General features: G+C 32.1%; 1 protein-coding gene across 1 annotated transcript; it reads left to right on the forward strand.

Moving 5' to 3' along the window:
- Nucleotides 1-759: 759 nt before the first annotated feature.
- On the forward strand, nt 760-12,344 carry LOC140431938 (UDP-glucuronic acid decarboxylase 1-like; the record flags this gene model as incomplete). Its single annotated transcript, XM_072519807.1, has 4 exons — nt 760-891; nt 3,397-3,584; nt 7,325-7,457; nt 10,969-12,344. Coding segments are annotated over 4 exons (698 nt in total), but the record flags the coding sequence as incomplete, so codon positions are not given.
- Between the last annotated feature and the right edge of the window lie 4,916 nt (nt 12,345-17,260).

The following is a 17,260-nucleotide window of genomic DNA, read 5'->3' on the forward strand; positions in this document are numbered from 1 at the left end:
TGATCTTCTTTGAAATTGTAAATGTTTTGTACCTGTAGAGATTACGTACTTAGATCATTTCTTGATTAAAATGACTACAAAATTTAATACAAGAATTGAAATAAATTGGTATGTTTAAAAATTTTCAAATACAGTATAAAAATCTGAACTTTTATGCACTTTATGCAAACTTTTATACAAATATGCCGAAATATGAAATATTTGCATAAAATATATGCACAATATGCAAAATATGCAATATACATATTTGCCGAAGTCTAATTATCAGTATATATATATATATATATATATATATATATATATATATATATATATATATATCTATATATATATATATATATATATATATATATATATATATATATATAAATATTAATTAAACGTATGGTTTCAAGAACAAAATATGATTGAAATGTCAGTTGGGAGTTCAGTCTTCTTTCCTAGGTGGCACTAAGAGTTATCCTACCTTACAAACAGTGTGAGTTCTCGTCCTAGCTTTTTATATAGATAGATTAAACCACAATTATTGATTGTAAGAATTGCATTTTACAGTAGTTTTGTAATATATAAAGGAAGACAAATTTCGAATAAGGTTAAAAGACGGCACTATCAAAATTTTTAAAAATTTTATCTTTATAACATGAAATCCCGCGCTTCGGGAATTTTCTCGATCTCCAATATGGCCAGTCCAAGTCTGGATGTGGGTCTTTAATATACTTACCAACATGAACGTCATAATCTAATATTCAAAACCTAAAGTTCGTTTGTATGTTTTAGGTTTAACTAGAAGATTAAATGCGAAAGTTTTGATTGCAAGTACCTCGGAGGTGTATGGGGATCCAGATATCCATCCACAGCCTGAAACTTATTGGGGGCATGTAAATCCCATAGGTAAGACATTAAAAGAAATTAAATAAAACAGTTTATGAAAAGTTCAAGTCGCTACTCGAGTTCCGGTGGGGAGAACACATCTCCGGACCTATAAAATTAGCAGCAATCAAGTAGTTTAATATTAATTGAATAACATAAGTGTTTTCACCCATGTATTTAGTGGCTTTAACCTTTTCCTATTTTCTTTGTGGATTGTAAAAAAGTTTATCTCTATAATGAAATTAAAGAAATTTATAAAATAGTTTTAGTGGTGGTGATGTGTACATTTAAAACATATTTTTTGGTTTATCTCGTTCACAGATAGAAAATTATTTGGAAAATCTGTGAGAATTCGTGCAAAAGTTAATCTTTTCTAAAACAATAATTATATTTTTTATTTTATGTCGAAAATAAAATTAACGACGCAAAAGAAAACTTTAATATATATGTATTCGCATGATTGGAAGTTTAAATAAGCTGCTATACATTACAATTAAAAAAAAAATGGAAACAATACGTCTATTTCCTCCTCCACGTCAACAATTGTGTCAGTCCACAGGAATTAAATACTTATTGTTGATATGTAAAACGTTTCCTTATCTGTTTTCCTTTGGAGTTATTTTAATTTGAAGGACTACATATTTAAAAGTTCGTTTTGTTTATCTAAACGAGCATATTAATTCGTTTTTGACCGACCTTGACAAATAAATACATTTTGCCGTCGACGTAGAAAAATATGACAGTTAAAGTTAGTATTTCTGAGCAAAAAATATCACCCTATTGAATACAGTAGAACCCCGATGATCTGTGCTCCACGGTATCGGGAGTGGCACAGATATAATAATAATTTGAAGAACAACAAAGAAATCATTGTGCTCCCAGCTGACAAAGGCAATGCCAAGGTAGTAATGAATATTCAAGACTACGAAGCAAAGATAAACGATATCCTAAACGATACAACATATCAAATAATCTCGTCGGACCCCACAATATATCTAGAAAAAGTAACAAAAGCCAAGATCAAAGCCTCAGATATCAAGAAAGAACACCAGTTACATCTCATACCTAGAGAGAAGTCATCAAGATGTCCAAAACTTAACGGCCTACCCAAGGTACATAAGGCAGGAGACCATTACGACCAATAGTAAGTGCTATCGGTTCTTCTCTACAACCACTGGCAAAATTTCTGGCTGAACAGCTACAACCATATGCAGAGGAAGCGGATTCTTACGTCAAGAATGCAAGCCACTTCATCGAACGTATAAAAGATGTGACTCTTGAGCCGGGACATTTGTTAGTCAGCTTCGATGTAGTTTCACTTTTTACGAACGTTCCTATAGATAAATCATTAGAAATTATAAGCAGAAATTATCCAATACCACAGGATACTCTAAATCTAACAAAGCACTGCTTAAATAACACATATTTCATCTATAAGGAGCAAAGATATAAACGAGTTGATGGGTTCACCACTGTCACCGGTGATAACAAATACGTTTATGCAAGAAATAGAACAGCGAGCAATAGAAACAGCCGAACAAAAAACCAAACATTGGCTTAGGTACGTGGATGATACTTTTCTAATCTGGACACATGGAGAAGAAAAACTTATTAAAAAAGTTATTTTGAACACATCAATTATATACACCATAAAATCCAGTTTACTATAGAACTGGAAGAAAACGAACAACTACCATTTTTAGATGTGTTAATAATAAAGTAGGAAGACGGGCACATAAGACACACAGTATACCGAAAACCCACACATACCTACATGCCGATTCACATCACAATCCTGCACAATTATATTCAGTCATTAAAACCCTCAGTATTGAACAATGCGCCTTATTCGCCAGATCTTGCGCTGTGCGACTTCTATATATTTTAATAATACTGGAAGAAAATAAATTATTTGGAAACAGATGCAAGTTCTTTTCAATGTTAAGTAGTTAAGAGAGAATAACGACACATCTTTACTTGACGAAGGCAAGTATATTGTACAAATATTATTTAATCCTAATCGACGGTTTACTGAATTTTCCAATATGTAGAAATACTACTTCTCATCACACTCCAGCCTATTTGTAAAAATGAAAAATTCGCATGGATTGTTTTGAGAGATGGTTTATATTGAGGGTGATAATAAATAAATATGTATGGAATCACAGTAAAATGTTTTCTAGCGTTATTTTTGTTGTTTAATAGCCACACCTAGTATTTTTATGTATCTACATCATTTTGGTCCACGTGTCTTGTGAAGATCTGTTTCTACCTCTGTTACAGTCAATTTTTTCGTTTATAGTAAGCTTCTCGAGACCATTTCTTCGAAAAGCATGTCCAAAATAACCTATTTGTTAGTCTTTCCTTGATTTTGAGTTGTCGTATTATTGACTTATCTGTTATTTGGGCCACCCAGTAGATTCTAAGAATTCTTTACCAACAGAACATTTTGACCGCGAATACTAATAAATATTAAAGAATGTCCATAAAGTATTCCTCAATTGTAATAGTTTTTCTTGTTTTTAGGTCCAAGGGCTTGCTACGATGAAGGCAAGAGAGTATCCGAATCCCTTACGTACGCATACGCCAAACAGGAAAATATGCAAGTACGAGTAGCTAGAATATTTAATACTTACGGACCAAGAATGCACATGAACGATGGAAGAGCGGTGTCCAATTTCATTCTTCAGGCGCTTCAGGAGGATGTGATAACGGTAAGTTGAATATAAATTAACAGTTTGATATATTAGAGAATTACATTCATACTATCAACTTAAAGTCTTCGTACAACATGTATTCAGTTGTGTTCCGTTTTTAGAGTTCTTGCACCCAAATTTATCAATAATTGACTATTTAACCCATTGATAATTAATTCATACTGGCCCTTAAAGAATAGGGTTGTAGAATTTTTTGTCCACTCTGTATATCATATGAATTTCAAGGTTTTTATTAAACAATTTAAGGATTGCGTCTCAAAATCTTCGAACGAGAATAAGCATAATCTAAATGTTTATTTGTACTGCCAGATTCCTCTAACGAAATAGGTACTGTCCTTCTTTTATTTCGCTTTTGTCATTCAATCGCGCATGAATTATAAAATAATATTCAAACGAAACATCCAAATAGGCGAGAGAAAATACAAGGTGAGAAAATGAAGCCTAACATTTTAAACGCTGATTCACAATGAGAGCAAAAATTCAATCTAGAATCTAATTTTTTTATTGAATTAACCTGTCTCGATTACAATGATCATTTACACAGGTACAAAAAATATTAGATATAGATACTTATTAAACAATAGAATAACATAATATAGCAATTACTGATTTACAGTACATGAGTATTTATATTTTATGGAAAATATTTATATTCTGGAGGTAGGTATCGTATGGTGTACATCAGTTGGTAAATTTAGTGCTTCATTCTGGTTACTCTTGAGTCCATGAAGTCATCGCTCATGTTGGTATTTTGGACAATCAAAGAGGATATGTTTAACTGACAACTGAAATTTGCAATATTGGCACATATGAGGGGTTTGATTTTCTGAACATTTTCCGTGGTTTAAATGTACCAATATTTGGTTGACTTTCTTTCAATTTCGAAGGCAGTCTATTCCAATCAGTTTGCCAGCGGTGGAGTCTTAAACGTTTAAAATAACGTTTTAGACCTATATCTATTTGATCACTTTCAGGATCCACTGGTTGATGATGTGCTGATATGGCTGCAGCGTCTGCTCTTTCATTGCCCTGAATACCTGCATGGGAGGGTATCCAGATAATTGTTAGGAAGCTTGGGAGGCCAGTAAGTTGATTGAGTAATAGATGGCTTGAACAATTGAATGTCAGGTGAAAATATTTTTTATCGAGTTGATAGATGCTAAGGAGTGAGTGCAGATTGCTGAAGAGGCGTGAAAGAGTTTATAATATTCCTACTAATTCCGCCGTATGAATGTCGCAAAACGATGGAAAGGCTGTATGATGTCTGTTAACGTTGTGACTGCACAACTAACTCTGTCATTATTCTTGGAGCCATCAGTGTAGATTATTCGATCAAAGTGTAATTCGCTAACTATATTTAGGAAAATGTGTTGAAGAGTTAACACGCGCTATCTCAGAGTGGATATTGATCTTGGATAGTATTTATTTTGGGAACAGTGTTATTCCAATAGAGGAACGGACGAGACATTATTGTGGGATGTAGCTGTCAAAGTCTAATTTTTGTGAGAGCGGTGAAAGTAGCTGTCGAATCGTGGGTAGTTTGTCCAAAGTAAGACCAATATTTGCTCAATTGTATAGTTTTGAAAAATTTTTGACAATCAAATCTGCAAGTATGTGTATCACTTTGCAAATTTAGTTAGGGGGTTAATTATCAAAGAATATACTAGTTACTAGCAGCTTAATTAAGTAGTAGCTGCCATCTACTGATTCAAAGTGGAGCTTAGTTAGCTTCAACGTATAAACTATCTGAGGCACTGGATCTAAACGATCCCAAGCATAGCTTGAGAGCACTGTTTTGTGTCGGATTCAGCTTGATCTGATAATGATGATGACGATGACGATTCTGTTACATGAATAAAAGTATTTTGTTATTGTCATCTAGCTCTATATCGGCTTCCATTGTCTTCTCTTTTTTTTCTTCAGTTTGCATCGAAACAAACTGATACCACCTCTTCATTTCTTGAAGTTTCGGCCACTATTTTTTGCCTTCTTTGGCTTGTATTCTCGATTCGGCTTGTCGGCGATGAAGCTCTCTCTCGCACATTATTTTCTTTTATCTGACTCATTCGTCCACGATTTTATTGATGTTTCTAACTTTCGCACTTATTCCAAGTATCGGATAAGGGATGATAAAAACTCTCCTGTAGCACCAACGCGCTATCTCAGAGTAGCTTCATTATTTTCTTGATAGTTCTCTAGGTAACACATATATCTTATTCTTAAGATGGTCAAAAATAAAGGAAGGTACCGTCTACGGGGATTATAATGGCTGGTATATTTTGGAAACATATCAATATGTCGTTTTATCTTATTAATTACATCCTGTGATAGTTTATTAGGACATTGAGCTCTTCCTCTTTTATCAACAGCGGTGATTTCTACCTCAGATACACCATTGAAAATTCTCGAATAACGTCCATTGCTGATATCTAAGGTTTTTAAGAAAAACATTTTGCAACCCCTCATTTTTTCAAACGAATAATAACGCTCTTTCCTTTATTAGTAAGAGCTTCTGTACGTCTTCGTTTGGGCAGAGCGATCTCTATACAAGACGTAATAAATTTAATCTACAGATTAAAATTTCCTAGACCTAAAATATTTGCTGTCTTGTTCATCGGAGAATTTTTTTACAATCAAATCTGCAAGTATGTGTATGATTTTGCAAAATCCTTGCTTTTACTAACTTGTTTTTATAGCCTACGTATTCTTCATCTTCATTCCTTTTTCGTTTTCTTACTTGCCTCTTATCTAAATCGTTATTCTCAAACGTTTTTTGCCATTTTTCTTAATTTGCCCACTTAAATCAACATTGCAACATTTTGTAGATCATGATTACTATTACTACTACTATCTTATGTTGGACTATAGTTTTTGTCCCCTTCTGAATCGTCATATTCCGAATAACTGTCAGATTCTGAAAAGGAAAACAAGACATATTAAAACACATTTTAAGGTTATGCTATCAGTTTCTTCCAACTACTAGTTTTTGAAGGTATGTTCACTATAAAATAACAATGTAATTTATAAAACGCATTGAAGACTTACCTTGCATTATTTTAAAGTTATTTGACGAATTGTATTATATCTTTCCACACATTTAAAACGTGACTATCAAACAACTACATAAGGTTTAGAACAAAAGCGGGACATGTGCACTTGTAGCACTTATACAGAAAACCATTACCAGAAAAGTTCGAGAGATTTTACTTCTCACATACAGATGTCCGTACTGTATTGCGTTTTGTACTGGTACCATTTTTACGTTAATAAATATCAACATCCTCTAGCCACTCTTGCACATCTATCTCCCACTTTTCCACAAAATGTCACTTGTACCACTTCTCCTCTCGGCTCCTCAATTATGACCATTACCATTACCATTTCTATGGTATTTAATTTGCAATGATAAGGTAGTAAACGCAGAACTGTATGTCCTCTTTCCTCTACAATTACATCAAGAATTTTTTAACATATTATAGTAACGGTATAGTTAGGTTAACTGAATAATGGATACCACAGCCACAGAAGACAAACATTGACACAAGATTTAGATGCTTGACAGAAAATGGAACTGGCAACAACGCAACTATAAATAAGAGTAGAATTATTGAAAATTGTAAAGAATAGTAAAAGATAGTATAGTTCATAAGGGTCTACTGAATAGACGGACTAGAGACATAGACAATTGATTTATACATTTTATGTTTTATCAAATACTCTAATGAATAATGTTTTAGGTATATGGTTCAGGGGAACAAACAAGGTCATTTCAGTACGTTTCAGATTTAGTAGAAGGATTGGTAGCTTTAATGAACTCAAATTATTCTCAACCAGTCAATTTAGGCAATCCAGTAGAACACACCATTAATGGTAAGTCCATTTTTTTTTGTTATTTTTTTTTGTTATTTTTTTTTTTTTTTTTTTGTTATAAGTACTCGATTCAAATGCCTAGGTGATTCTTCTATTATGCTGGACTTAACTGTTTATTATGACTGATCACTGTAGGGAGGTTGAAAACCTAGCGAAAAATCTAAAAGTAACACATTTTAAAAATATATAAGTAGGGAAGTCAAAACTGTTAATGTGTACTATTCAAAATGTGATTGAACGCCCATCTTTCAAATGTCACAAACAGGTCTCCGGATCTGTGGTCGTACATTCCTAAAGATGTTCTACACATACTTTTTACATTTAAATTTTCATACTTAATCTAAAAAATCACTAATAAGAATTCTTCATTTTCGACTATGAAATATATTCCAGTGAAACTTTTGTCATACCTATTTAAAACCACTCTTAATCCAATGGCGTAAAATTTTTTTTATTTTTTTAATTAAAATTCTACATTTTCGAGTAAGTGCACTTTCTCTAAGAGTTGGTCTTTTTCTTGGAAAAGTTTTTAACACACCATGTTTATATTTACAAGTATCATAAAGTATAAAGTATATATTAAAACTATTTCATGCACACCATTCAATTTGTTCGGTGCATAGTTTTTAGTCACTTTTGTCTTATATCACTATCTCGAGGAAATTTTGAAAACACTGACATGCACTTCTTCTTTATTGGAAGTATAATTGCTGGAACAATTCGGAATTGAACATTTAGCAGGCAACTAGAATAAAAGTTTTTTATCTTTAAAAAACTCATACATAATTTTGTTAGTTCAAGATAGAACAACATATCGGGCGTCCGGTACTACAGTTCTTCTATAAGTGCCGTCTCCTGATAGGAGGTTGGAGTCCCTTAAATTCTTCAACCATGACACTTCTACTTCCTATACGCCTTCCTCCTTCTTATTATCAGCCTTAGCAGTTCATACCGCTGTCCCCTCATTACGTGTCCCAGATATTGTAACTTTCTTATTTTTATTGTGTTTATTATTTCGCATTCTTTGCCCATTTCTCGCAATACTTCCGTGTTAGTTTTCTTCTGTGTCAATGCTATTCTAAGCATCCTCCTGTAACACCACATTTCAAAGGACTGTAACTTATTTATATGTTCTTGCTTTAATGTCCAGCTTCTAAGTCCATATTGCAGTATCGAAAACACGTAGCATCTCAGTGCTCTTACTCTCAGTTTTAATCTAAGGTCTTTGTTGCAGAGAATGGTTTTCATTTTTACAAACGCATTTCCTGCTATTTCTATCCTGGCCCTTATTTCGGTTGTTTGATTATTATTGTCTGAAATCCAGGTTCCTAGGTATTTGTATTTATCAACCCTTTCTATCGGTACATTTTCCAAATGTATGCTTGTTGGTATATTTGTTTTCTTTTTTATTATCATGTATTTGGTCTTTTCTATATCATTTTAGTCCATATTTTTCACAGAAACTGTTTGTTTTGTTTAGTAGTTTTGTTAGAGTTGTTCAGCAGAGCTTGTCATAATCACGGTGTCATATGTCACTGCATATCTTATGCTGTTAATAGATCTTCCGTTAATTATTATTCCTTCACTTTGAGATAGTAATGCTTCTTCAAAAATGAAGACTACAGTATTACAGTAGAACCCCGCTAATTTGAAACCCCGCTCGGCAAATCCGAACCAACAAAAAGTGAAAAAAAAAAGCGGTTGTGGCAGTCCAGTTATACTTCTATACACGCGTTCGCCGTTAAAAATTTATATAGGAGTCAATCTACACAATCATTACATATGTAATGCTATAGGTAAGAGAGAGCAGAAAGAGAAAAAGAATTAGTTATATAGGTATATGATGCATCGTTTGCTGTATATAAACATTTGACCTGTAATAGGAGTATAGTAAATGAAGGATTGTATCAATATTTTAATGAAAATATATATTTTTATTTTTATATATGTATAAAAGAAGTTGAATGCAAAAAAAAAATTTACACATACTCTGTAGTAAAATTCATTGTTTATTTTGTTATTAATATAAAAATTACAATACAATAAATACACTGCAACATAATTCAATATAATAATACAATATAAATTAGAATGTAATATTCATAAGTATTTAAAACTGCCAATATACATAACTTACTTTACGAAGATAAAAATAAAAATCCAACAACTCGGATTATGTTGTAAATTTTCATTTTATTTTAAAATTTATGTTTTTAAATATTTCAAAAATAAAAAAGGAAATTCATAATTGGGATTCGATCTCACAACCACCAGCGTATGAACCAAACACGTAAAGGATTTGCCAATTAGACATGACACTAACGGATTTCAAAATTGACAGTTCTCGGTAAAACAGTGATTATTTTGAAATACAAAAGCCTAAAATAATTATAAACGTTTAATTTTAAATAATACAAAACATATCACATAAATAATAATATTAATACATATTATATTATATATAATATTATATATAATATTATATATATAATATAATATGTAATATTAAGTACAAAAGGAACATTTTTATTCTCGAGAGAGGAAGAGAGAGAAAATATATCTCCTGTCTCTCTCTTACTCATTATCTTACATATGTAATGGTTTCACAGATTCACTCTCATGCAAATTTCCAACGCCGACCGTGCGTATAGAAGTATAACTTCAAAAAATTAATGCCAGGTGCACAAACTTCTTCTTTTCAGGCAAGACTTTTGGTAGGAAGCGTTTTGAAATGTTAAGTCCAGTTTCATCTGCATTGTAAATTTGTTGCGGCGAATAATTGTTTACAATATCTTTAAATTCCAATACAAATATGTTTGCGGCAATGACGTCTGAAGACAATTTTTCTCCTGTAATTGTAAGTTGACGCACACCATGCCTTTTTTTTAACGACTTAACCATCCATTACTTGTCGTAAATGAAGGATCGCTATTCATGTGCTCACTAAGTTTCAATGCTTTTCCTTGAATGAAAGGACCACTAATGGAGACTCCCTTTTGCCTTTCCTGAGTAAACTATATGAAAACTGTTTCGTCAAGGAAATCGTGAGCTGGCAAACAAGAATTGTGTCGTTTTCCTAATATTTTCTCACTTGTAGTGCTTGAAAACTTTTAAATTATTAATCTTTTTTCTTCCAGTCACTTATAGTGGCTGTACGCGCTATCTCAGAGTTATGTACTTGAGAATTCGTTAGGAAATTACGTCAGAGACATAATATAGTAGAAATAATATAGTAGTATACTATGTATTTACCTTAATCAACAAACCAGTGCATGTAGATCGTTATGTTACACTAAAAGTAAGTAAAAAGATTAAAATGAACCTATAAAATCAAATGTTTTTTATAGAAACAGATGTCTTTATGGTTACAGGCTGTGTATTTACTGTTACCAAATTTCAATGTTGTAGCCATTACGGGGGCTGTGGACGATTTGTATATTATGCAACCAATAATACACTACAACTACCACTAATCTGTTCTCGGCTAATTCTTGATTTTTAATATTTTCAGAATTTGCTACAATCATAAAAAACCTCGTAGGCGGTAACAGCAAAATCACTCACGTGAGCGAAGTGGAGGACGATCCGCAGCGAAGACGACCGGATATTTCGCGCGCGAAGAACATTCTCAACTGGGAACCAAAAGTCGATTTGAACGTCGGCCTTCAAAAGACTGTCGAATACTTCAGACAAGAACTGAAACGATTCAAATATACTCCTAGGAATAAATTCCTTTCAAATTTCAAACATCCTTAACTGTTTCATGTCAAAGTTTTTTGGTACTGTGTCGTAGGCGGAAACGCAGTCAATGATTGTAAGAATAAGAATTGTTTTTAAACGGTGATTTAGACCAGATTATATTGGGTCAGATTTTAAAGGTATTTTTAAGAAAATGCCGTTAATTCTCGTAAAAACGAACTTTTAGTGTGGTATATAAACATACACATGTATTTTTGATAAACTATGTACCGCAAAACTTGGATAATCTCAAATCATCTACTACATTTAATAGGAATTTTAATTGAAAATACGTTTTTTTTGACGTTTCAGTTTCTACTTCATACATCGTTCTCAAAATACTTTGTACATACTATAATTGGAGAATGATTTCCAAAGTGGAAATTGAAACGTCAAAATAAGTGTATTTCCAATTGAAATAGTAATTAATTCCCATTAAATACGAATTAGTGTCAAAATCATAAATCATCTCAAATCTTTATAATGATCTAAATTTCATAAATTTGGACAAACCCAAGTTGAAAGCCATGAAACAAAAAAGACATTTACTTTTGTCATTATTATTCATCTCATTTCATGTTAACTTTTGCGTCTTTGAAAAAACTTTCATGATTACTGTTGTATATTTTAGAAGACATTACTTTAATGTCACTTATAGATACCGATAATAAATACAGTAGATTTAAATCAAGTGGTGAAGAATTCTAAGAAATGGTTTATAGTTTTATAGTTGGTACCGTTTTAAGTTACCGATACATCATAAGTCAAATTATTCCAAATAAGTCAATAACAAATCCAGTTCATATGCAACCACCCCAGCAAACTTTTATATGACGTGGCTGACGATTATATTGCATTATTTATTTCTGTCATAAAATAGAAGTAGTACAATTAAAAAGGAACAATTTTCGTTTTGGTAAAATTAAATGTCCCTCATAGTTTAGGAGATACAATCATTTAAACAATTAAATTAAATTGTTGTTTTTAAAAACCACCGCCGTTATACACCATTAAACAACAAGAAATTACAGTAATGAACGACCGTTTCGTATGCTTAAGACGGCTAATTGGAACCAGTGTTGCCATAGTTATACAAAATATGGTCTTTTATGAAAAATAAAAATTGATATAGTTTTAATTATATAACATTGTACTTTTACCTATTTTTTAACAAACAATTACTGCTTAATTGCAGGTTAGGTTTGGTTACGTTAGGTTAGATTAGGTTTATCGACATTTTTTACATATTTAATAAAAATTTGTAAAATGTCTGAAACGATAACAAACGTAATTAAAGAATAATAAATATTAGTAATACAATAATGCGGCAGCGGTAAAGAATGCATGTATTCTCTATTTTTTATCAAGAAATCTTCTTTTAAAAGTAAAATTCGGGAAGATAACCCACATAACTGCGTCAATACACTGTTTTGTCCTTCATTACATGTTTTATCAAAGCATACACAGGCCACTTCATAATATCTTTCTTCTATGCTAAACAAACAAAAAATGGTTTGAAAATCCGTTGCCCAATCAATATCTCAAACACAGATACAAAAGTTATCCTTATTTTCATATAAAATTGTCTTTTATCATCTATATGGCAAAGCCACCATAGAGAAATTTCGTTATGGATAGAATGATGTCGGGTATGTTCGTTTTGATATTGTGTAGTATACAAATACAGAGTGGCCCAAAAGTCTAGAAACGGCCAATTATCTCATAAATTGCGAGTCATAATTGTACAAAATTTGAGGTACACCTATTTTGGGATACAGAGATTCTATATTTGATATTTTGCAATGTTGCCAGATTTGCAGTTTCTCTTATATTATAAGTAGTAACATTTAATAACTTAAAATTTTATATTTTACGTAATATTTTATTATTAAAAATGTAAAGCAATGTAATTTACTTAAAATCAACCTGAGAAGCTCACAATATTGTTTATTATTTGAAAAATTTTACATTTTCCCTTATATTTGATTAAAAATGTAAAACAATGTTAATAAACCTAATCTAATGTTATCAAACATAACCTAACCTAACCCTGGTAACAAAGCAGTAATTTTCTGTTAACAATATGTAAGAATAAAATGTTACATAATTAAAAATCTATTTTTTTGTATAACTGTGGCAACACTGGTTAGAAGTACTTCTTGAGCATGTGAAACGATTGTTATTATTGTGACATTTCTTATTGTTCCATGGTCTATATAATGACGGTGGATTTTAAAAACGAGACATATTTTAAATGTAAATTAAATAAAAAAGAACTTGGAACACCCAATAAAAATCATTGTACGATAATCTGTAAGAGAAGCAGAATTTATTAATATAAATTTTAATACAGTAGATTGAATTTCCCGATAAACTTTGTTTTAGTCATCGAGTTAGAATCTATGGAGAAGCTATGAGCATATTAACGTGTGTATTAAAAATGGCGTAGGTAGGCGTGGCTAACGATGATACCAATATGGCGGTGAGATTTAATCATAATCTAAAAAAGTGCAATACATTTTAATTAAACTATGATTTATTTATTTCGCGGTAAACACTAAAAACACGATATATTATACATAAAGATAAATTAATAGTCAAATACTATTAATTTATTCTCTGAAGTACGGGCCATTACTTTGTTTACATATTTGTATATTAACCTGTAGAACGTTATTCCTGAAGATTTTTTATTAACATTGCTTCTGCTACTGCAACTACGTTGAGAACAAGAAACCATTATTATGCACTATCACAATATATTATTACAGTTTCTATAAAAGTATAAAACTAAAAATATTCGAAAAACAACAAACGTAAACAAACATATACGATCTGTCAAAAGTGTCAAAACAATCTTAACAATATGGCCGAAGTGTGGTCGTATTTAGTCACGTGATGCCCTCTCCATAGATTCTAACTCGATGGTTTTAGTGTATACCATTTTAGCTTTGTATTTCATTTTAGGATATAAATATGGAGGTTGGGTGAGATTTAAACAACAATTATAAATTATATTTATTCTTGAAATCAGGGACTGCGTTTTTTATAAAGAATGAAAGTATTGTGTGGCAGGTCGAGAGCCTGGTAAGATTCATCAATGCAAACTTAGTTTTGGAAAAATGGTTTTTTTTCAAAGCGGCACTTTTTTAGAGAATATATCTTGAATTCAGGTATTCTGATGCTAAAAAAGTATGTTATTACCAATAGGGATATTGACTATTTTTGGTAAAGTCAACATCCCTATCATATCGTTTTATTTAAACAAGTATTTTAGCAGTTTTGTTCCAAACATGAAGTATTCAATTGTATTATTGTTTATAGTATAAAATTTTACTATAATTTTTATTACACGTCGTTGATTAGTTCTTCAATTTTATTTTCACAATGGCACAGTGTTGCCGTATTTTTCGAATATTTTAGGAGATATGAAAATAGGTAAAAAATTGAGACAAACTAATATTATTTTACATTTCATATTGAAGTATCATTTGGATCGAAGTAAAAGTTTTAAACAATTTCGATCTCTTAGTTTTATGTCGTCAATGTGTCCGTCCCAAAATTACTGCAGCCAAAACTGCAACAGATACAGAAAATCTGATTACAGATTCGGCATTAAATTTTGACATTTACTCCCAATCTACAGAATAAATAACAATCAGAATGCCCATTCTCAGATGCCGCCTTTGAAGTGTATCAGCACGCGATCGCCATATTTTAAACGGAAACATAGACTCGAATTGAGCAATCTGTGACAAGCTACGACAGAACTGTAAATTTAAATTTTTAGAGATTAATAATTTATTAAATTTGAAATAATTTAATCTATTCTTCAACTAAAAGTACGAATAAAATATAGTGCATATGTCTATGATTGCCGTTAATAAATGAAACCGGATTAATTTTTCTATGCACATCAGATAAAATGTCACTGAACAGCACTGGTTCCGTTTAGTACAAATGATTCCGTCTGCGCGAATGAGATGCGCGTACCTATCTTGACAAGCAGAGTGGGCATTCTGATTGTTTATTATTTTGTGCCCAAACTATGATGGTCAGATATATTAGGAATCATTTTCGTAAAGCTACTGTATCCGAGTGATTATAGAGATTGACTTAAAAATCATTGGGCTTCGCTCATACAGATCCAATTTTGGTTTGCACTGGAATCCCTCGGGAACTGTATTACAAAATATAAAATATATAAAACTGTGGTCATTCTTCTTCTTCTTCAGGTACCATCTCCGCTACGGAGGTTGGCAATCATCATAGGTATTTTAATTTTTGAGGCAGTAGCTCTAAAACGTTGTTTTGAGCTGCATCCAAACCATTCTCTCAGGTTCTTGAGTCATGAAATTCGTCTTCTTCCGATGCTTCTTCTGCCATCTATCTTTCCTTGCATTATGAGTCGCAGGATGCCATACTTCTCGCCCCGCATCACATGTCCGAGATACTGTAGCTTTCTTTCTTTAATTGTAAGTTCAACTTCCTTCTCTTTACTTATTCTTCTCAGTACTTCATTGTTCGTAACTCTATCTACCCAGGAAACCCTCATAATTCTTCTATAGGTCCACATTTTAAAGGCGTTAAGTCGTCTCATTGTGTCTAGATTTAACGTCCATGATTCCACTCCATAGTATAGTACAATGTATACGTAACATTTTGTTAGGCGTACTTTAAGAGCTAATGTTAAATCTTTGCCACATAGAACCTTTTTCATTTTTATAAAATTAGAACGTGCTTTTTCGATTCTGACTTTGATTTCTGCAGTGTAGTCATTATTTTCTGTTATAAGTGTTCCTAGGTAAGTGTACTTTTTGACTCTTTCGATCTGCTGGCCTTCTACTGTCAAGATTTCGTTAGTATTGTGGTTGTTTTTACAAATTTTCATAAACTTCGTCTTTTTGATATTGAGCGAGAGTCCGTACTCCCTACTACACATTACTATGTTACTTATGAGTCTTTCCAGGTCTTGTAAACTATCGGCTATTATTACTGTATCATCTGCATATCTGATGTTGTTAACTAAGACTCCATTTACTCTTATGCCGACTGTTTCATCTTCCAGAGTTTCTCGAATTACCTCTTCAGAATAAGCGTTAAATAATAGAGGTGATAGTATGCAGCCTTGCCTGACTTCTCTCTTTATTTCCATTTCTTCAGATGTCTCTTTTTCAATTCGTACTATTGCTCGCTGATTGTAATAAAGGTTTGTTATTAGCCTTAAATCTCTTTCATCTAGGTTTTTATTTTTTTTTTTAGAATTTCCATGAGCCGGTCATGTTTTACTTTATCAAATGCTTTATTGTAGTCTATAAAACAGACGTAAAGAGGACGGTTGACATCCAAACATCTCTGCGTCAGCACGTTGAAGGAGAATAGTGCCTCTCTGGTACCCATACCATTGCGGAACCCATATTGTGTGTCACTAATATTCAGCTCCAGTTTAGTGTGAATTCTGGCGTGGATAATTTTCAACAGAATTTTCAAGGTATGTGACATTAAGCTTATGGTTCGATAGTCACTGCACTTGTTGGCATTCACTTTCTTTGGCAAACACACAAATGCTGATGTCAACATTTCTCTAGGGATGATTCCCGTAGTATAGATAGCGTTGAACAGTTCTACTATTATGTCTAGGTTTTTCTCATTCACCAACTTTAATAGCTCGCTTGGTAATTCATCTGGACCAGCAGATTTATTGGTTTTCATTGAGTTTAATGCCTGACTAACCTCTGATTTGGTTATCTCTGGGCCTACATCTCCCGTTTGGCTATCTACAGATGTACTAGCTTCCCTCTGGTCATGAAATAATTCCTCGATGTACTCTTTCCATCGTCGTAGTTGTTGTTCTGTCTCCAATATAATATTTCCATTTTTGTCGAGCAATATATTCGAAGTTCTTCTACTTCTTACTCCGGCTAGTTCTTTGACTTTTTTATGTAGATTAAAGTTGTCATATCTGTTTTGCAGTTCTTCTATTTCTTTACATTTTTCAGAGAAGTAGGTTTCTTTAGCCTCTCTAATTTTTCTTCTTATTTGGTTTTGACTCTGAGATAGCGCGT

This window comes from Diabrotica undecimpunctata, unplaced genomic scaffold (genome assembly GCF_040954645.1).
Source record: "Diabrotica undecimpunctata isolate CICGRU unplaced genomic scaffold, icDiaUnde3 ctg00002305.1, whole genome shotgun sequence".
In the NCBI taxonomy this organism is placed as follows: domain Eukaryota; kingdom Metazoa; phylum Arthropoda; class Insecta; order Coleoptera; family Chrysomelidae; genus Diabrotica; species Diabrotica undecimpunctata.